The 23,152-nt window shown below is 37.9% G+C and overlaps 1 protein-coding gene across 1 annotated transcript in view; it reads right to left on the minus strand.

Moving 5' to 3' along the window:
- Positions 1 to 2,398: 2,398 nt before the first annotated feature.
- Positions 2,399 to 23,152, minus strand: part of Tbc1d32 (TBC1 domain family, member 32) — a 214,676-nt gene continuing 193,922 nt past the window's right edge. Inside the window, exons 32-33 of the mRNA NM_001033385.3 lie at positions 16,005 to 16,193; positions 2,399 to 5,810 (exon numbers count right to left, since the gene is read on the minus strand). Coding sequence (NP_001028557.2) covers positions 5,691 to 5,810; positions 16,005 to 16,193 — 309 coding nt within the window. The 3' untranslated portion in view covers positions 2,399 to 5,690. The remainder of the gene's footprint in view (positions 5,811 to 16,004; positions 16,194 to 23,152) is intronic.

Below are 23,152 nucleotides of genomic sequence, written 5' to 3' on the forward strand. Positions count from 1 at the left end.
CGAGTAGCTAAAGTTAATCTCAAGAATGCAAGGTTAGTTGAGCATTAATAAGATCAATAGATGTTAATACACTCAGATGAAGAGCAAGGAGAAAAAGTTCTAGAAACATTTTCTTTTTAAAAAAGATTCACTTATTTTTATGTGTATGTGCCTAAGTGCATGCATGTGCATAATGTGTGTTCAGTGCTTGGGGAGACCAGGAGAAGGTGTCACATCCCTTGGAACTGGGGTTAAAGTTTCCAGATCCCATTATGTGTACTAGAAACCAAATGTGATATATACACATATTAGGTCACTTATAGTATTCCTGTGTGGCTAAAAACTCTACATAATCTGAACAGAAAGGCTTTTACTAGAAATGCTTTGACAATCTGTTTTCTTGTGACTTGTCTTTCATTAGAGGATGTCTTTTGTAATAGCTCATCTTTTCCTAGTCAGAATGGCTAAGAGGACAAACAAACAAACAAACAAAACAAAAACAGGTGTTGGCAGATGCTGGTAAGGATGCAGGGGAAAGGGGCGTACTTAATGCTGGTGGGACGATAAACTGGCACAGCCACTATGGAAAACAGTAGACTTTTCCTTAAAAGCGGAAAATAGGTCTAAAATATAACTCGAGATATACTACTCTTGGAGTTATAAGTAAGACTCTATATCTTGCTACAGGGATATCAGCTCTTCTTACTCACTGCTGCTCTAGTCCCAATAGTCAGGGAATGGAAACAGCATAGATGTCCATCAACTGATGAATGGATAATGAAATTGGATACAGTTACAAAAGGAAATATTATTATGGTGTTAAGAAAAATGTAAAAGTATGAACTTTTCTAGTAAATGAGTGGACCTAGAAATGATTATTCTGAGTGTGGTAACTAAACTCCAAAAAGATAGGAATTACGTGTTTTCTCCTACATGAATATTAACTTTTAAATTTTAACGAGAGCTTAGAGTTACAGCTTAGGTAACGAAGAAAGGGCTGTGGGGCAGGAGGGGATCAGTCAAGGAAGGGAAAAATATAATATAGAGTTTTAAAGGAAGAAAGGGGAACTAGAGAATGGGAAGGGTTAAATTCCTTCCTTTACCCAGTCCTCCCATTCCCCTCTCTATTTAATCCTTGTTACTATCTACACCTTGCATGCCCTTGCACACAAAAGGATGGAGGGAAACATATACAACTTTGGTAACTCATCTTATAGCCATGGGTTTCTAACTATACTGTTTTCCCAGCTCACTGTCTTACTGTCCTGAGATCACATACTCTAGCAATCCAACCATGGAATCTTCCACACTTAAGTGTTTCCTGTATCAGTGCAAAACAACTTCTGAGATGCCTACGTTGTGTATGTGTTCCCTGTCTCATTCTACTTTGAATGAAGCAGCCAGGATCACGGAAGATGCTGATGTGACCATGCTTGCCCTAAGGCTCATTACAGTCTCTTCTACTTAATCGCAGGACTCATTTAGTGCATCCTGTGTCTAACTGATCAGCTTCCTCTGTCCACTTTGGCATCCTCACCGCAACATAAATGTATGTCTACTTTCACTTTTAAAATTACAAAAAGATTACACTAATTATGCATGAGCCCATGCCTGTCTCATTTTACAGTAATACAAACATATATTCTATTAAGCACCATCCAATCAAGCTTTATCTCCTACTACGTCATCAAAACCTCCTCAGCCCAGGAGGGGAAATAAGTGCTTTTGTCATTTTTTTATATTTTCATGGTTTTAAAAAGAAAAATCATGAGGATGGTGATCTCTGAGTAGCAGTGTGATCTCTCACTTGTCTTACAAGCTAGAAGCTTTATCATGTACAGGTGCTTTGCCGACATGCACCGAGTGCATGCCTAGTGCCCAGGTAGGTCAGAAGGATCCCACAGAACTGGAGTTACAGATGGCTGCAAGCTGCCAGGTGGGTACTGGGAACTGAACCTGACTCCTCTGCAAGATCAAGTGCTCCTAACTGCTGAGCCATTTTTTCATCCCTTATCTTAGATTTTTAAAATATATTCGTGTGTAGTGCTTAAACTGATTATTTAAATGAACAATGAAACAGACCTCTTTAACATCTGGGAAACAGAACTCAAACAGGAATACCATATTATTCACTAATCAGATTTAAATAGACCATTTTAATGAAGTTTAAATAGTTTCCTGAGAGTTATAGTATAATATCTTGACAGATACTTTAGATATTTAAGTATCATGAAACTCCAAACTACAAGGGTTGTGTTCTGAAGTCCTGAAGGTGGAGTCTGCATCCTTGTGCATCCTAGAAAGCACTCAACCTATTATCCATTGAATATAATCGCACTCAAGCTATTATCCGTCGAATATAAAAGTTTGAAGACAGATGGTCAAATATTTACATACTAATAATGTTCTCACAAGATAGTTTATATCATAAAATTTTATTTATCATTAAATTCTGTAAAACATATGAACTAGATCTTCACAAATAAGAGACAAAGTCTGTTCTAAGAGTCCAGACTCTTTAATTACACAATAGAGGCAGGAAAGTATTCTTTAAGGCCATTATTCTCAAAATAAATGGAATCACAAATTACAAGGGTAGCTGCACAAACTCTGTTTTATGTTTACTTCCATGAAACCAATGTAAGTCATTCTTCCTAAGACATTTATTATTTATTTTTACGTTTTGATTGTTTTTTGTTTCTTGATTTTTATTTTATTTTTTAAATATTACATTGTCTTTGGTTGAGGACTGTTGTGGAGGGTGAGGGGCAACTAGGTGTTGTTCTGCTACTGTGTAGGTGATAGGCATCAAACTCTAGCTCCTAGGTTTGACACTAGACATCTTTATCTGTTGAGACATCTTGCCCACTCTTATTACTTTAGTTCATTTTTACTTACTAATTTATTATTTGTACTTACTTTCCTTTTTTGAGATAGGGCTTTACTATGAAGTCCTACTTGGCCTGTACATTGCATTGATGGACTGCTTCTGTTTCGGGAGCATTGGGATCACCAATGTGAACCACCATGTCTAGTTTCTAATTTATCAAAGGAAAATCAGAACCAGATGACATCACTTTTTGCAAGATGTAATTGTCATAATATAGATATTTCCTGAATTTCCAACGAAAGCCATCTGTCGCCAATGATGTGTTTCTCTCTTTAGAGCTTTCCGATGAGAAAAAGTTCTGGCTTCTAAGCACTAAGGGCATCACTCTGGAGTACAGGGCGTTGGAACCTTCAGCATGTACTCTGGCTCCACAGAGGTACTCTGCAGACAGCGAACTTGTTAGGGCCATTGCCCACTTCACTCACTCAGCAGGAGCCAATGTGCACTGAATCTAGTTAACTTGTTCGATCTACCTTCCTCCAATTTACAATGCCCTCTAACAACACCATTACTGGAAATGGTGGCATGGACAGTACAAAAACTTATTTGGGAAGAAACATTCTTCAAATGCCTAAATGTCCCTAAATTTAAATCTTTACAGAACCAGTTGCCTCACATGCTGACAAAAATAAAATTGGGCATGGTCCATTTTGGTAGAAGAAAGAAAAAAGTAGTATTAGTTTAAAATGTATGGTTATATAAGCTAAGAATACATAATAACCCATGTGATTTTTTTAAAAACTGAAATTGGTAAATTAATAGCTTGTTGGGTATTGGCTTTTAAACAGTAAATGGACAGTTACTCAAAATAAGAAGAAAAAAGAAAAAACAGGCCCTTCCAGGTTAATCTTATGGGCACACACAGAGAGTTCTGTTTAAATAAAACATAGTGTGAATCATTTCAATTTAAAAATCTATTCTTTTTAATGTTTTCAAGTTCAGTGCAGATCAAATCTATCACCAAGAAATGCCAAAAAATAATAGCAGAATGCTTATCAACACAAGGGAGTCAATCCGTCTTCTAAATGAACCATGCTGAGTTTTATATTTCAAGTGAAAAAAACAAAAAACAGAAAGTGATAGCAATATTAAAAGTGCCTCTTAGAAAGACCATCAGGTGTGAGGACAATGTTCCAGTAGGATCCTTTGTTTCTCCATGGGAGAAATAAGCAACCATGCTGTTGTCTGTGTTCTTCCTTCAGCACAGACACACAAATGAAGGCTTTTGTTCCATCTCTATAGACTCTTTCTAGTACTCTGGTTTTTGTCCCTTCTCCCCCTTTCCCTTCTTTCCTTCCTTCCTTCCTCCCTTCCTTCCTTCCTTGCTCCTTCCAAAAATATTGCTTCTTCCCAAGATCATTAGGAAAAAATATTACCACAATAGAAATGACACAGGTGCTGGGACATTTAATTTAAAACTTGTATTAATTGTATAAAGGGTTTCATAACATTCCCAACACACATGTAATATTCTTTGATTCTGTGTCTCACATTACTTCTATTTTTAGAAACATTTTACTTCACGGTTCCAGGCACGTCTACCATGTGCATCTGGAGGTCAGAGGTCAGCTCTTGAGAGTCAGTTCTCCTTTTTGACCACACGGATTTGAGGGAATGACACCAAGTTGTCAGGCTTGGAGGCAAGTGCCTTTATCCACTGAGCCACGTCTGTGGTCCTCAGACCTCCACTACATTCATATAATCCCTGTATCTTTCCCACTGCTAATTCTTTTATATTACTACCCCTCCCACAGCATCCACAAAGGAGATAAAACATGTGTACATGTCTTTAGGTGTCTGCCTTTTATTACCTAACATGATCTCTGATCCCAATTTCCTGCAAATGCTTAATTTCATTCTTTGTGGCTGGGTAAATCCCTATTGTGTTCACGCACCATGAATACTTTGGCATATTCCATAACCTGGCTATTGTGAGTAGTGTCATGAAAAACAAAGATGTGCAGAAATATCCACTGCCACCTGATATTTATGTATTTATTTATGTCATGTAAGTTGTATGGCTAGGTCAAGTTTTAGCTTTTTGAGGCTCCTCCACACCGATTCCCATAGTAGCTAGATGAATACACATAGCCACTAGTAACTTCTAAGCCTCTTCTCCCACCAGTTCTGACTGGCATTGGTTTGCTTGATGAAGTGAAGTAGTTTGGATGAGCAGTCTCCAGGTGGGTAACGGCAGAGAGCCTCGCTTCATGTGCTTGTTTACAATGGCTACTTCATCGTGTGAAGGGCCTGCTCCTTTCTTTGCCCATTTGACTGGAGTCTTTTTGGTCTTTTACTATTTAGTAATTAAGTTCAACACATGTTCTAAATCTTATTCCTTCATTGGTTGAATAATTGGCGAGGATTTTACATGGTTTATACCCTAGCTTCCCTTTCTTTTATTTCACACGTATGTTGTACAATCTATCTATGCCTGCTTTTATTTCCTCAGCTATTGGGATCTCACTCAGAAGCCATTGGCTATGTTCATATTTTTCAAGAGTGTTTCTTCTAGTAGTTTCAAATATTTAGGTTTTACATTAATGTCTTTGATCCCTTTGTAAGCCAAACATAAAATAAAAAGTATAACCTAGAGCAGATTCTAAACATTTAAAGAACAAGGGACTTCACAAATGACCTCACTTCGTTCCACACACTGAGCAAACAACAAGATGAATATATTCTGTTCCCAACCCCACAGTGCTGATTTACAGTGCGTGGACGCACAAAGGATCTTACAGATGTAGACAGAACACCATCAAGTTGCTTTGTCTCCTTTACAAATGAATAGGACATAAAATGGGAGTGTGCTTCTCCTGATCTATGTGTTCTGCACTCTGATGCTGCGCATGTCTCGCAGCAGCACTGGTCGGTAGTTTTGCTCCAAATTCTCCATGTATTCAAAATAGTTGCTCACTCGAAACCCATGCAGTGCTTCTTCCTGCCAGGAAAACAGCAAGGGAAAGTCATTTACTCAGAGAAAGATACACAATTCCAAGTGAAGAATGTTTAAATAGCGGTAGAATCATTTGTTTTCAGCTATAGATGTTGGGGCGGGCAGTTGACGTAGTTGGTAAATATGTAATTGCCTTTCATTTGGGGAGCTGTGTCTGTTATCTGTCAGGAATGAATCATGGCCTTGTGTAGCAAGGTTATTTTAAAACACAAAAATGCCTTACAGCTAGCAACAGTAGCAATAGCAAAAAAATTATACTCTTAAATGATGAAATCTTCCTGATATTTTACCCATGTTTCAATAGTGAATATGTAAAGGTCCTGAACTATATCTATCAAAGGATGTTGTGATGTTTCAAGGAATATCTGAGCTGTAGCAAGTGCTTATAAAAGCCTCCATAAGCATGTGGTTTACGATGCTGGCACTGGGCATGTGGGCATTCATTTGTGCTTTTAATGGTTAGTGTCCAAAAGGAGACACTCAAGAATAAACAGCAAGAACATTTAGAATTTTAGAGGTATTTGGGGGAGGGGGGTGTTAGGTGTTGACTACGTCTTTTAGCACACTCAAATATCTAGTGTAGTATCTACCTGAAACATTTTTTGAAAACCATCAGAATAGTTATGCTCAATTCAGCATAATGATGTTAGCTTTTGAAGTTATAAAATTTTGTGGCAATTCATGCTTTCCATAAGTTTATAGTTTAAAGACAAAAAATGGATAACACACACAAAAAAAGCAGGCCAAAAGAATAAAAGGCAATGTGTATCATACCAGATACTTTGCTAGAGGTGATAGAAGAGAGATATCAATGCATGATAGCTAGAAATACATACAACTTTTTACATAAAGGACAATTTTAAAAGCCTCAAAAGTACTCATATATATGTATTAAACTTAATATTATATATGAATATATTACGTATTTAAAACCTCATATATATAAACTTACAAGTAATAATTTACAACAAATAGGAAGAATTTATTATTGTGCCATATGTTACTTATAATCCACAAATTTGAAGATAAGATACAGACAATCTAAAAAACTATTACTAATCAACAAAAGTGGACAGAAGCTGAAGAAACTGAACAACTACAGTTGACATCCACTGTTAAAGTTATGGCAAATAGCACCTGAGGAAAACATTTGAACTCTACTTTTAATTTTAAAGTAAAGGACCTTGTTTCATCAGTTCTCAGACTGTTCACTCATGCATCCTATCAGCACACACAAGCCCTTGGTTATGCACCTGAGACAGAAAGGTGAGGAAGATGAGCACCACATCTAGACTGTTATCAGCCATGGTCGAGAGCATGCTCTCAGATTGACAAACATGCAGCTTCTCTGAGGGTCATGATTGCTGCGATGAAACACCATGACCAAAACAACGTGGGAAAGGGTTTATTTGGTTTACAGTTCCAGAGAACTGTTCATTAGCAAAGCAAGTCAGGACAGGGACTGAAACAGGGCAGAAACCCAGAGGCAGGGACTGATGCAGAGGCCATGGAGGGGTACTGCTAACTGGCTTGCTCCTCATGGCTTGCTCAGTCTTCTTTCTTACAGAAGTCAGGACCATAAGCCAAGGGATGGCAGCACCCACAAGGGGCTGAGCCCTCCCCCATCCATCACTAACTAAAAAGATGCCCTAAAGGCTTGCCTATAACCTGATATCATGGAAGCATTTTCTTAATTTTGCTTCCCTCCTCTCATGTGACTTTAGCTTTTATGAAGTTGACAGAAAACTATCCAGCACATACTGAATCAAAGAAAAGACGTTCAACTGGATATGGTGGCACACATTTGTAATCCTTGCCCTTGACAGACTGCAGCAAGAGGACAGTAGATTCAAAGCAACCTGGGCAATGTATTGAGTGCCTGTCTCACAGGAAAACAAAAACAAAAAAGATATTCACTTGATTAATGGCAGAATATTATGTCTTTGTAAATTTGTGTCTATGAAAAGTCCTTGCTCACAAGGTGGAAAAGGATCCAGGTGAGCCCCATCACCTTACATAGCTATTGTTGTAGGTCCAGAACTCTTACGAATTTATCCATATTCTTTAAGTTATATGTGGCTTGGCTTTGACGGTCTCTACATTAACAATATCCCTAAGTTGGAAGGCAACCAACATCTTTTCTAACAGAGAAGATACAACACTATGAGAACTGCTTCCCAGGGCATTCATGATTGTCAAATAAAAGCTATTATTCATTAAATACAAATTACAATGGAGCTCAGCAGTGCTTGAACAATAGCTCTAATAATACTTTCCTGGCCAAAAAGAAAAAAAGAATCAAAATGACTTAACATCTTTTAATTATTGTTCTACTTTCCTTTAAATATAAAACTACCCATGGAAGCCACAGCTAATACTAGGCTTAAATATATTTCTGCTTTAAAATATGTATTTTTCAAAAACTGGCTCCTCTTTTAGATATTAATTTTAAAGTTAAAAGAAATATTCTAGCAACTACACTGAAGATAGATTCATAGTAATGACATACAAGGTTACTGAAGTCTCATTTTATATAAGTGAAAGATTTAAATATACATTTTAAATGCATTTTTAAATGGTATTGTTCTTTTTCAAAAATTTCTAGGCAATTTTATTTCTAAAGAAAAATTTAAAGTCCCGAAGTTCCACTTTATCTTTAAAGCAGAATATCTTCCATGTCATCCTAAACATTCTCTAACGCTTTCCTTGGGGTAACCTTACTTGTGATTATGACCATTAAGACTGCTAAACTATTGTTCAACTAATAATTAACCCTTTCCTTGGAGGATACCTTCATTAGTTTCCTTGGCAGATCTAAACACACTGGAATCACCCCATTCTGTGAACAGGGAAGCAAGTATAGTGACACTAACCATTTTTGTAACAATAGTGAAAGAGTTGCGCAAGCAAATACTTTAATAGGTTATTCTGCAGTAATTTAAATTTGGGTTAGGAGGTTCACTGAGAGCATGCTACATTTCATATTATACCTAATTGCTATTCAATCAATTTGCTTTAAATTATTGCTTTATCATTAATTCTTCAGTTTAGATGTTAAATTACCACAAAGCATTAGGAATAACCAGTTATAACTCCAGCTCTGTGTGTGTTATTACATGATATAATGCAAACATCTTTCCTTAAAATATAAAACTTTAATTCCAAGTTCTTTTTTTACAGTTGAAAACATTTGATCAGGGTCCAATGAAGTTATAATATTATTTAAAAGATAACCATATAGAAACCAGGGACAATTTGATTTAATAGGAAGATAGGATTTAGATTTAGCCAATAAAGCTTTAAAATGTTTCCACACTAATTTTTAGATTATGAACTTATGCAAGTTTACTGACTTTAAATATTAAGTTCACATGTGCCAATTGGAAACATGGTAACAGCTTTGCTCTGTGGATGATATATTATAAAACCAGAAAGTCTTATCAAAGGGCTCAAGTCTTCTATGTTCCCTTACCATCCTTATATGCCCAGCTTGTTCTGTCCACAATGCTTTTCCTGACCCTCTAAGACAGTGGTTCCTAACCTGGGTGGTGACTCACATATCAGATAATCTACAAATAAGATATCTATATTATGAATTCATATCCGTAGCAAAATTAGAGTTACAAAGTAGCAATGAAAATAATTTTGTGGCATGAAGTTACCACACCATGAACTTTATTAAAGGATCGCAGTGTTAGGAAGGTTGAGAACTACTTCTCTAAGGAGGCTGAGCTAATTCTTGCCCCTGAGCTTTGCAGCTCCCTCTCTCTGCTTTTATGAAGACTCCTCCCACCCCCACCCCCGCCCCATCTCACAGATCTTTATAAGATTTTCCTTTTAAGACATAGAGGGCCCTTCTTATCCTTTTGAGTATCCCATACAATGTCTCCCTCACCACGTCTGTGTCCTGCTGTAAGAAGTATAATGTCAGGAATATTTACTTAGACTGTTTTTCCCAGAAGAATTTTTTTTTCTGATTAATATGATGTTTTAATTGATATGACATAGGAAGTAATATTATCAAAGTACATTACATATGTATGTATATTACAGTCAGGGAACAGAACTGATAGAATGAATATTAAACTGGGATTAAAGGGGGGATTTATTAGAAGTTTTACAGGTTGTGGTTGAGGCTAGTCCAAAAAAAATGGCTATTAAACAGTGGGAAGGCCAAAAGTATAGTAAGAATTCTGATGCCCTCTTCTGGTGTGTCTGAAGAGGGCTACAGTGTCCTCATATAAATGAAATGAATAAATCTTTAAAAAGAAAAACTCATCCTGAAAAGGACTCGGGGCTATGCTTGGATCCAGAATACAATAGTCCATCTGAGATACCCAACTCCATAGACTATACTTACTATACTTTTGGCCTTCCCAGAAGAATTTAAGAACCATGTGAAGCAGGGACACTCTATCATGTGATTACTACAGTGCTATGGATATTGTTGCTACACAGTAAGTAGTGGAATAAGTTAAAGAATAAATAGACAATACCTCTAAAGTCCTCTGTCCATGCCTCACATTCGATATGCATTAATGTTGGTCATAACAGTGCCAACTGACAGTCTTGAAATGGCTGCGATACCCTTCCCTGAGCACACCAGACAGCGGAAGAAGTGAGAGTCACACAGCATGGTTACTGACTTCAGTTTTTGCTCCTCAACTTCTTGTCAAGAATGTATGGGAACTACCCATCGCAGGTGCTAAGACTTCATGGTCTTTTCTCACAAAACCTCAGGGATATGCCTATGACGGAAGGCAAATTATACTTATACTTTTAAAAGTGCTTTGTATATATTGTCATTTCCAAAGATAATAGAGACTTAAATATTTTTCAGCAACCAGAAGTCTATTAAACTTAATATCTTGATATCTTGATTTTCTGTGATGTAGACATAAGGTACAGAAAGATCATTGTGCTGACATGGGCTACCTTCCTTGGTTTTTCTGGTTTTATGACTGAGTCTATTCACTCCCAACCATTTGAATGTTTGCGTTTGCAAGGGTATAGTGACTTTTAAGTACTAATTTAAAAAAAATATTAATTTATGGAGGAAAAAGTTTGGGTGGGATTTTGTGGAAGAGAATTGATTTACTAAATCTGTAAAATTTAAGAAGGATTACTTAAATGCTTTGCAGTAATACCAAATCTCATAAAAGCATCTAAGAAGTGTTTTGTTCAGTTGAAATATTTATTATGAAAAATATATGCCCAGGGTGGATATGGAGATGGATCAGTGGGCAAAGGTACTTGCTAACATGATGAGGGAGACATAAAAAATGTGTTTTCAAGTGCCAGAGAGCAATGTAGCCAGCATCTGAAAATACAGCTGATGCTACTCTAGGCCTGTTTTATTTATTCCCCAGGATGGACTTCATTAATCATATGTGCACTTTTGTCTTCTAAGGCTTAGCACTTAATCAGTTTTTCTCTGTCTAATCTCCATTTCCTACTCTGTCATTTCCTTCTGATAATAGCAGCTGCAGTAGCCATCAACAATTCCCTCTCAACAATTTACTGATTGGGTTGAAATCAATCTGATTTTTCTCATAATTATAAATTAATTTTCTATAATATGGAGGATTCACTGGAGGAATATTAATTAAGCATTCTGAACTTTCACATCCTGGTTTCCAGTGGAAGGCAGTCTTTCCCCAGCCTTGGCATTTGGGTGAGGTTTGTCCCCTGCGTGCACAGAGAGATGAATGCTAACAATCTCTGCCAGTCTATAAGCAAGTGAGAGGGGAAGTAAGAGGCCAGGCCAGTCCGTGAAACACTTAGACGTTCCCCACAGGACCCTGCAATAGTAGCTTCCAATGAATCTATGAGTATAGATATAATTTTTAATAGTTCTGTTACATAGAAGTCCACTATTCAAATTTTTCTGAAATAAAGATGATTTAGATTTTCTAGTTAGCTAAAACATTTTAGAACATTAATTTTGTTGAATATTTTTCTCTCTGGAACTGTGGTGGCCACAGACTCTCGGTGGCTGTTGAAAATAAAAAAATCTTTCAGATTCCCTAGTAACTCAAGAAGACAAATTAATACTGAAGGAATAAAATACATGAATAAATAACTAAATATATCACTCAGTCTCAGGATTAAGCTGAGTGCTCTATCACAGCTTCAAAAGGCATCCCACTAAAGGGTGAGGATGATATTCTTGACTATTCTATTCTCCAGCTCACACTCTGTTGTTGTCTATAAGGATACTGTGTGAAACAAACGAGCCAGGCTTGGTGGTGCATGCCTTTAATCTTTTAGCACTGAAGGCAAGCCTGGTCTATACAGCCAGTTCCAGGTCAGCCAAGGCTAAGTATTATGGCACTGTCTTAAAAATAAATAAGTAAAATAAAAAGCTAAAAATCAAAGCAACAGCAAAACATAGATATTGGATTATATCAGGCCATATCCATGACATTTACTTACTCTGATAACTTAATGCTAAAATGAGAACAGGAGAATCAAGTATCCATCCAACCCTATCCAGACATATTCTCCATACAACCACAGTGCTCCCTCAGTGGACTGGGGCTGACAATTAGTGGTGCTCCCCACTGACTGATCTAAGCCACCTCTTCTTGTCTTTCTAGTTTAGTGATTCAGGACACTAAAATACTCTTCAGTGGGCTGTTATGAAGGCAAGGGATCTAGATCCCCTATGGTCTGATTTAAAATCCTGAGCCTAATCTAATGCGAATAGCTATGGGCTGATATTGTCCCTATGGAACATATCTCACACAGACTCTTACTGGCAAGGCAGGCTTGGTCACGACACTTTCTCATTTTCAATCAATAAATGAAACTTATTTTGGAAAAAGAAGCACATATCTAGTTGTTTAGAGGTTCTCGGGATGGCTGGTGATGGTTAGGTGAGTAAACACAATTTACTAATGTCGCAGTAACTGAAACTCGGGATGCTTCTAACAGCAAATGCTCATTCTAGCTATTTTTACACAATGAATCATCATCTTTTTATTTCTTAATGAAATGTCTATGAGTGTCCTTCTGTGTGCTTGTGTAAAACAATGCCTGACTCAAGGTCAGAGGACAATTGCATAAGTCAGCTCTCTCTGCTTCTACCATGAGGGGTCACTGGGAGTTGAACTTGGATTTTTAGTTGCATCACACTGAGCCATCTCTTTATCCTCTCATTAGATTTCATAGATTAAACATGAATCATTTACAAAAGAAAATTTTGTAGTTGTTTAGTTCAACTTCATTCCTCTCAGAAGTAGTATCAGCAGAAAGACAAACCAAGGACAAAAATGATGGAATTGTCAATCTAAGGAATATTATCATAGCTCTGGCTTCTCATTGTATGGGAAATGTTGATAAGGGTTTTCTCCCCTTCAACAAGTCTATGCTGCATGTTTCTGTATGTGACTATATACAGGTAACTATGAAAAGTTTCCCACATATGGTCACATAATTTGCAAACAAGATGCTACTATAGGCCTTAAAGGAGTTCAAATAGTATACACACACACACACACACACACACACACACACACACACACACACATATGCATTCAAGTAAACTACGCCAAAATTTCCTGCAAGGAGAGAAAGGGGGTGGGATTTTGAGAACCACACATGGAAAGTTAAACAATAAGATTAAAATCACAATACCAGCCAGAAAACCTTTTCCCAGTCTCTCAAAAACTGCAAATAAAGAATTTCAAAGAAGGGTCAGCTCTAGGACACATACTAAAGTTAATTCTGCCCCAACAGGTCTTAGCTTGGATTTAACCAACTCAATTCAAACTCTAGTCATTTAAATAGGAATTAAAAGATAAACTTTCCACCCATTTAAACCCTCTAGGTTAAATTGACAGCACTGTACCAAGCTCACAATGGAGTTTGGTACACATTTAAACAGGTCACATTTTTAAACCCTATTACAACTTTTCTTGGCAGCTGTCCAAAGATGGCATTGCAGTAGCCACCAATGTTAAACAGAAAAAGATGACAGTGCTGTGTTGCAGAATATGTGAAGCCCAAGACAATTATTTTCTGGACAAACCTGTTTCTCCTTGTGATGTGGCTCAGATCTAGCACATACCTTTAACCCAAGAGCTATGTGTTTGTTGTAAACAGGATTAAATACAGTCAACCATAGGTCAAGATGCAGAGCAAGCAACCACTTAACAGGGAGTGAACATAGGAAAAAATTATAAAGAGGAAGAGGAAGACAGGAGGAGAGAGAGAGAGACACACAGGAAGTAGAAGGGAGGGACATTCAGTTTGAGGGGTTTTTGAGACAGTGTGGAGAAGGAGAGCTTCCTTTGGGGATGTTGGCTCAGGGGGAAGGTCAGTTGTATGCTTTCTCTCCCTCTCTCAGCCAGCAGGCTTTCACCTCAACATCTGGCTTCTGAGTCTTTGTTGGTTAGATCGAATGTTTGAGATTTCTTCAAACCAGCATTACTGTAGTCATCAACACTGCCCAGAGTAAGATGACACTGCTGTAGTCACCACTATTAACAAGACAGAGGTATGCAAAGGCATTCAGCTAGCAAGGATGACAGCAGAAAATATCTCAAACCTTAACAATGTTTGTGGCTCAGTATAAATAAAACGAATTAGCTCACTTAATTGAATTTTCTACTATTTTTTTTTCATCAAATATTTATTGGGAAAGTCTTGAACTGACCACATCACAGTTCTTTTAAAGCTAAAGGATGTGCTGGAAATGATGAACAGAAACACAATCTCAGACATCAATAAAGTTTATATAATAAACTCATAGAGAACTATGTGCTAGGGGAAAATTAGATATAAGAGCATAGACAAACTTTATACCCTACCATTCTAGTACCTGGTCACCACACACAGTTGACCTAATGGCCCTGATTGAGTATGAGCCTTCAGTGTCTTCATAGCCTCGATGTTTAAATGGCCTTTTCTCTGGATCAGCTCAAACAAATCATTGTGATTCTGTGTTAGTGTTCCTCTTATATGTACAACCACTGTTTTGTTGAACATTTTCATTAAGAAAGATCCTATGATTAAAACTGTATTCATGTTTATAGTTTAATGGGTTTTGAATTTAAAAAGTATTAAGCAAAAACGATTGGCTGGCAGTCTCATGTGACTGATGGTATGATCACAAAAATGTCACTGAATGGAAACTAACACCACAAATACCTAACAGCAATGAATAACACTATACTAAAACAAAATTCCTTCACCTAGTAAGAGATACATTCTCTTTGTGGAGAATGAATATGATTGTGTCACTGTGGGATAGATGGGGTGATGAACAGCACTAAACAAATGCCAAACTCAGTCATGATTTCAACATTAAACAGTTTGATTTCTAACAAGCCCAACAATAACTCCATATAGTAATGCACTTACATATCATGCCTGCTTGTCTCCCAAACTTCAAATATATTACATTGTGATTTAGGAAGTAAGCAAAATTATTTTGCTTAAGAACACTATCAAATATTGCATTTTATGAGTGTTATGAAAGGATAATATTTCATGTAAACATTACATGAAAATGGAAAAGTTAGGAAGATATTCTGAAACATTAATTTTTAACAAGTATAAATGTTTTGAACTAAAAACTGAACATTCATTGATCAAGCATGATTCAGCAGTACTTTTCAGTGTACTCGGTTAACTGAGGTTTCCATCTCTACTCTAACTGTATAGTGTTCAAGAAACTTAACTCCATTCTCATCTTGAAAATAAAGACAACCAGTTCTACCACTCAGAGTAGATTTTGGTAGCAGAGTCTTGATAACATTTGACAGTTGTGGTGGTTGGGTTGAGAGTGGCTTCTGTAGGCTCACACATTTGAATGATTGGTCCCTAGTTGGCAGAAATGTTTGGGAAGAACTAGGAAATATGGCCTCGTTGATGGAGGTATATCACTGTCCATTTCCAGTTAGCTCTCTCAGCTTCTTGCTTGTGGATAAAGATGTAAGCTCTCAGCTATTGCCCCAATGCCATGGCTACCTGCCACCATGCTCCCTACCATGATGGTCATTGACCTTAATCCTCTGGAACTGTGAGCCCCAAGATTAAACACTTTCTTCTATAAATTGTTTTGGTAATGGTCTTTTACCACAGCAATGGAAAAATGTCTATGACAACAATGAAATGTTCCAAATTCGTGATTATTTTATAACAACTTTTTCCTCTAGGCATGATCATACTTACTTTGAGAAAGACTTGCAGATCTTGAGTCTGGGTATGCTGGAGAATATCTCGCTGCAGATGTTTGAGAACGGCTATGCAGACATACACTTGATAATCAGGACCAAGGACAACACAAGTAGCAATATAGTGGCATATTTCTATCCAATCTAAGTAATTCCAAAAACACTGAGTTATCCACTGCAGGCAAATCTTGAGAAAGAAAGAGAAAAGTTTATTTATAAGGATTGAAAGCCACACTTGCTTATTAAAAAGTCTTGAACGGTAATACATGAAATGATTAAAAAGTCCTGCACTTAATCAAAATAGAAAGACATTCTATCTAGTGACCTAATAGTTCTGTTTTTCTTGTTTGCTGCATGGGTAAGAAGACTCATAGCACCCTGATTCAGGAGCTAAGGACCTGATGCTGTTTGCCCTGCGTACGCTCCTGCTGGTATGTGAGTTCATCTGACATATTATCTTCATCTTACCCAAACACCAGTCTACCCTCCACTAACAAATGCTATGAGGCTACCTGAGTTCAGAGATGTTATTTTTTTCCATCCCACCTGAAATCACAGATGTGTAATTATGCAGATGACAGACTGCAAAATTTTACATTAATGCAAATGAACTCTTGCTGAATCAAAGAACAATATAAACCAAACACAATCAAAGTATATATAAACCATGAACTAATATAGAAAGCAATTACAAACCAGGACTTTTACAAAAAGGCTTTCCTTTTTGACTCATTAATTGGTACAGTATTATTATGTATTATATGTATTATTAGGAAGTATAGCCTTGTTGGAGGAAGTGTGACAATGGGGGTGGTCTTTGAACTTTCAGATGCTCAAGCCAGGCCCAGAGTCACTCTCTCTTCCTGTTGCCTGCTGATCCAGATGTAGAACTCTCAACTCCTTCCCCAACACCATGTCCATCTTCCTGTGACCATGTTTCCCACCATGAGCATAATGCACTAGAACTCTAAACTGTAAGCCAGTTCCCAACTGAATGTTTTCCTTTATAAAAATTGCTGTGGTCTTAGTGTATATTCAAAGCAATAGAAGGCCCATCTAAGACACATATTAACCACCTGTTTAGTACCTCAGAATTTGACCTTATTTGTAGATAAGGTCACTGTGAAGGTAGTCAAGTTCAAATAAATAAAGAACATGTTAAACACTGACTCAGTGTGCCTTCTGTTATTCTTACAGATGGAGAAATGTGTACAAAAAGACAGACATGTCTCAAAAGAAGACATATGCAGAGAGAGACATGCTGGATGTAGGCAGGGTCTGAGTAATGCAGGTTCAGGGCCACAGGCTCCTTAGGTTCCCAGGGCTAAGAGTGGAACTTGGAAGGAGAAATCAAGCAAATATTGTGGCTTATCTCCACTTAACGTGTATTAAGGATACAGATATACCTGTTCCTTTTTGTTCTGTTTGTCCTTTAGGAACTTTTTCTTAAATTCTACAAGGTGGTTTTCTACCTCTTACTTCAACTTTTGGCATGCCAAATCTTTTTGCTATGGCTAATAGTTTGCTAGTCCCATCATAACAAAGAAGTAGAAACTAGGCAGAGAAAACAATTAAGTTTCTTATTTTCCAAGGAGACCTATGGTGAAGGTATTAGTGTGGCTGGTATCTTAAGAGCCATCTCTACCATGTAGATAACTGTCTTGTCCTGTCCAAATCTTTTCTGACAAAACACTGAGGTAGGGCCACTCTAACCACATCATTTTAACGTAAGACTTCTGAGACACCTTATGTGTAGTACAGTGTACTCTGAAGTGAAGAAGGTTAGAACTTTCATCTTCTGATTCCTGAGGAGATGTGAGTCATCTATACCAGAATGCCTTACTAAATTTTTGTTTTCTTTTTTTAAATTAGATATTTTCTTCAGTTACATTTCCAATGCTATCCCCAAAGAGCCCCATACCCTCCCCCTGCCCTGCTCCCCAACCCACCCACTCCCACTTCCTGGCCCTGGCATTCCCCTGTACCAGGGCATATGATCTCCATAAGATCAAAAATTGGGATATATAGCTAAACAAAGAATTCTCAACAGAGGAATACCGAATGGTTGAGAAGCACCTGAAAAAAATGTTCAACATCCTTAATCATCAGGGAAATGCAAATCAAAACAACCCTGAGATTCCACTTCACACCAGTCAGAATGGCTAAGATCAAAAACTCAGGTGACAGCAAATGCTGGCAAGGATGTGGAGAAAGAGAAACACTCCTCCATTGTTGGTGGGATTGCAGGCTTGTACAACCACTCTGGAAATCAGTCTGGCGGTTCCTCAGAAAATTGGACATAGTACTACCGGAGGACACCGCAATACCTCTCCTGGGCATATATCCAGAAGATGCCCCAACCAGTAAGAAGGACACATGCTCCACTATGTTCATAGCAGCCTTATTTATAATAGCCAGAAGCTGGAAAGAACCCAGATGTCCCTCAACAGAGGAATGGATACAGAAAATGTGGTACATTTACACAAAGGAGTATTACTCAGCTATTAAAAAGAATGAATTTATAAAATTCTTAGGCAAATGGATGTACTTGGAGGCTATCATCCTGAGTGAAGTAACCCAATCACAAAAGAACTCACATGATATGTACTCACTGATAAGTGGATATTAGCCCAGAAACTTAGAATATCCAAATTTTTGTTTTCTATATATCATTACTGATGCCAACTACTGACCTTTGAATTCCAGACCTTAAGAGCACATTGTCATCCCATCCTGTGATCCTAATGCCTTTTTAATTAATGACAACCATATGGTAAATGAAATCTTAGGTTTGTGCTATGTTATTATGTATTCCACATTTAAATAACATCCAGGATCATAAAGAAGTAAGATCACTCACACAAAACACACTTTGTACTGTAGTTTCCTTATGATCCTGACACATATTAAGTTTATGTCAAATGTCATTAATGTACAATACAACATTATTTAAAATGAAGTAAATTATTTCTACTGGTTTCTAAATTACAAGAAAAATCAAGGGATTGAAAACATTAAAGTCAAAACAATTTATTGCAGATACCCAAGGAAGTCAAAATAAGTGTGATTTCTAAATGATCAACTATTTTATTCAAAGTTACCATTTTTAACATTTAGCTTTACATTATTTGTTTCTATATGAGGAACTATTGAAAAGGAAAAATATAGCTTAAGAATAAAAGTGGGAGCAGCGGTCGCCATCTTGGTCCGAGACCCGCCGAACTTAGGAAATTGGTCTGAACAGGTGAGGGGGTGCGCCAGAGAACCTGACAGCTTCTGGAACAGGCAGAAGCACAGAGGCGCTGGGGCAGCACCCTGTGTGGGCCGGGGACAGCCGGCCGCCTTCCGGACCGGAGGACAGGTGCCCACCCAGCTGGGGAGGCGGCCTAAGCCACAGCAGCAGCGGTCGCCATCTTGGTCCAGGACCCGCAGAACTTAGGAAATTAGTCTGAACAGGTGAGAGGGTGCGCCAGAGAACCTGACAGCTTCTGGAACAGGCGGAAGCACAGAGGCACTGAGGCAGCACCCTTTGTGGGCCGGGGACAGCCAGCCACCGTCTGGACCGGAGGACAGGTGCCCACCCGGCTGGGGAGGCGGCCTAAGCCACAGCAGCAGCGGTCGCCATCTTGGTCCCGGGACTCCAAGGAACTTAGGAATTTAGTCTGCTTAGGTGAGAGTCTGTACCACCTGGGAACTGCCAAAGCAACACACTGTCTGAGAAAGGTCCTGTTTTGGGCCTTCTTCTTCGGCCAGGAGGAGGTCCAAATACAAGATATCTGCGCACCTTCCCTGTAAGAGAGCTTGCCAGCAGAGAGTGCTCTGAGCACTGAAACTCAGAGGAGAGAATCTGTCTCCCAGGTCTGCTGATAGACGGTAACAGAATCACCAGAAGAACAATCTCTAAACAGAGTCAACTATAACTACTAACTCCAGAGATTACCAGATGGCGAAAGGTAAACGGAGGAATCTTACTAACAGGAACCAAGACCACTCACCATCACCAGAACCCAGCACACCCACTTCGCCCAGTCCAGGGAACCCCAACACACCTGAGAACCTAGACCTAGATTTAAAAGCATATCTCATGATGATGGTAGAGGACATCAAGAAGGACTTTAATAAATCACTTAAAGAAATACAGGAGAACACTGCTAAAGAGTTACAAGTCCTTAAAGAAAAACAGGAAAACACAATCAAACAGGTAGAAGTCCTTACAGAAAAAGAGGAAAAAACATACAAACAGGTGATGGAAATGAACAAAACCATACTAGACCTAAAAAGGGAAGTAGACACAATAAAGAAAACTCAAAGCGAGGCAACACTAGAGATAGAAACCCTAGGAAAGAAATCTGGAACCATAGATTTGAGCATCAGCAACAGAATACAAGAGATGGAAGAGAGAATCTCAGGTGCAGAAGATTCCATAGAGAACATCGGCACAACAATCAAAGAAAATGGAAAATGCAAAAAGATCCTAACTCAAAATATCCAGGAAATCCAGGACACAATAAGAAGACCAAACGTACGGATAATAGGAGTGGATGAGAATGAAGATTTTCAACTCAAAGGTCCAGCAAACATCTTCAACAAAATTATTGAAGAAAACTTCCCAAATCTAAAGAATGAGATGCATATGAACATACAAGAAGCCTACAGAACTCCAAATAGACTGGACCAGAAAAGAAATTCCTCCCGACACATAATAATCAGAACATCAAATGCACTAAATAAAGATAGAATACTAAAAGCAGTAAGGGAAAAAGGTCAAGTAACATATAAAGGCAAGCCTATCAGAATTACACCAGATTTTTCACCAGAGACTATGAAAGCCAGAAGAGCCTGGACAGATGTTATACAGACACTAAGAGAACACAAACTGCAGCCCAGGCTACTATACCCAGCCAAACTCTCAATTATCATAGAGGGAGAAACCAAAGTATTCCACGACAAAACCAAATTCACGCATTATCTCTCCACGAATCCAGCCCTTCAAAGGATAATAACAGAAAAAAACCAATACAAGAACGGGAACAACGCCCTAGAAAAAACAAGAAGGTAATCCCTCAACAAACCTAAAAGAAGACAGCCACAAGAACAGAATGCCACCTTTAACAACTAAAATAACAGGAAGCAACAATTACTTTTCCTTAATATCTCTTAACATCAATGGTCTCAACTCGCCAATAAAAAGACATAGACTAACAAACTGGCTACACAAACAAGACCCAACATTTTGCTGCTTACAGGAAACTCATCTCAGAGAAAAAGATAGACACTACCTCAGAATAAAAGGCTGGAAAACAATTTTCCAAGCAAATGGTATGAAGAAACAAGCAGGAGTAGCCATCCTAATATCTGATAAGATTGACTTCCAACCCAAAGTCATCAAAAAAGACAAGGAGGGACACTTCATTCTCATCAAAGGTAAAATCCTCCAAGAGGAACTCTCAATTCTGAATATCTATGCTCCAAATACAAGAGCAGCCACATTCACTAAAGAAACTTTAGTAAAGCTCAAAGCACACATTGCGCCTCACACAATAATAGTGGGAGACTTCAACACACCACTTTCACCAATGGACAGATCATGGAAACAGAAACTAAACAGGGACACACTGAAACTAACAGAAGTGATGAAACAAATGGATCTGACAGATATCTACAGAACATTTTATCCTAAAACAAAAGGATATACCTTCTTCTCAGCACCTCATGGTACCTTCTCCAAAATTGACCACATAATAGGTCACAAATCAGGCCTCAACAGATTCAAAAATATTGAAATTGTCCCATGTATCCTATCAGATCACCATGCACTAAGGCTGATCTTCAATAACAAAATAAATAACAGAAAGCCAACATTCACATGGAAACTGAACAACACTCTTCTCAATGATACCTTGGTCAAGGAAGGAATAAAGAAAGAAATTAAAGACTTTTTAGAGTTTAATGAAAATGAAGCCACAACGTACCCAAACCTTTGGGACACAATGAAAGCATTTCTAAGAGGGAAACTCATAGCTATGAGTGCCTTCAAGAAAAAACGGGAGAGAGCACATACTAGCAGCTTGACAACACATCTAAAAGCTCTAGAAAAAAAGGAAGCAAATTCACCCAAGAGGAGTAGACGGCAGGAAATAATCAAACTCAGGGGTGAAATCAACCAAGTGGAAACAAGAAGAACTATTCAAAGAATTAACCAAACGAGGAGTTGGTTCTTTGAGAAAATCAACAAGATAGATAAACCCTTAGCTAGACTCACTAAAGGGCACAGGGACAAAATCCTAATTAACAAAATCAGAAATGAAAAGGGAGACATAACAACAGAGCCTGAAGAAATCCAAAACACCATCAGATCCTTCTACAAAAGGCTATACTCAACAAAACTGGAAAACCTGGACGAAATGGACAAATTTCTGGACAGATACCAGGTACCAAAGTTGAATCAGGATCAAGTTGACCTTCTAAACAGTCCCATATCCCCTAAAGAAATAGAAGCAGTTATTAATAGTCTCCCAGCCAAAAAAAGCCCAGGACCAGACGGGTTTAGTGCAGAGTTCTATCAGACCTTCAAAGAAGATCTAACTCCAGTTCTGCACAAACTTTTTCACAAGATAGAAGTAGAAGGTATTCTACCCAACTCATTTTATGAAGCCACTATTACTCTGATACCTAAACCACAGAAAGATCCAACAAAGATAGAGAACTTCAGACCAATTTCTCTTATGAACATCGATGCAAAAATTCTTAATAAAATTCTCGCTAACCGAATCCAAGAACACATTAAAGCAATCATCCATCCTGACCAAGTAGGTTTTATTCCAGGGATGCAGGGATGGTTTAATATACGAAAATCCATCAATGTAATCCATTATATAAACAAACTCAAAGACAAAAACCACATGATCATCTCGTTAGATGCAGAAAAAGCATTTGACAAGATCCAACACCCATTCATGATAAAAGTTCTGGAAAGATCAGGAATTCAAGGCCAATACCTAAACATGATAAAAGCAATCTACAGCAAACCAGTAGCCAACATCAAAGTAAATGGAGAGAAGCTGGAAGCAATCCCACTAAAATCAGGGACTAGACAAGGCTGCCCACTTTCTCCCTACCTTTTCAACATAGTACTTGAAGTATTAG

The sequence above is a fragment of the Mus musculus genome, chromosome 10 (genome assembly GCF_000001635.26).
Source record: "Mus musculus strain C57BL/6J chromosome 10, GRCm38.p6 C57BL/6J".
NCBI classification, from domain to species: domain Eukaryota; kingdom Metazoa; phylum Chordata; class Mammalia; order Rodentia; family Muridae; genus Mus; species Mus musculus.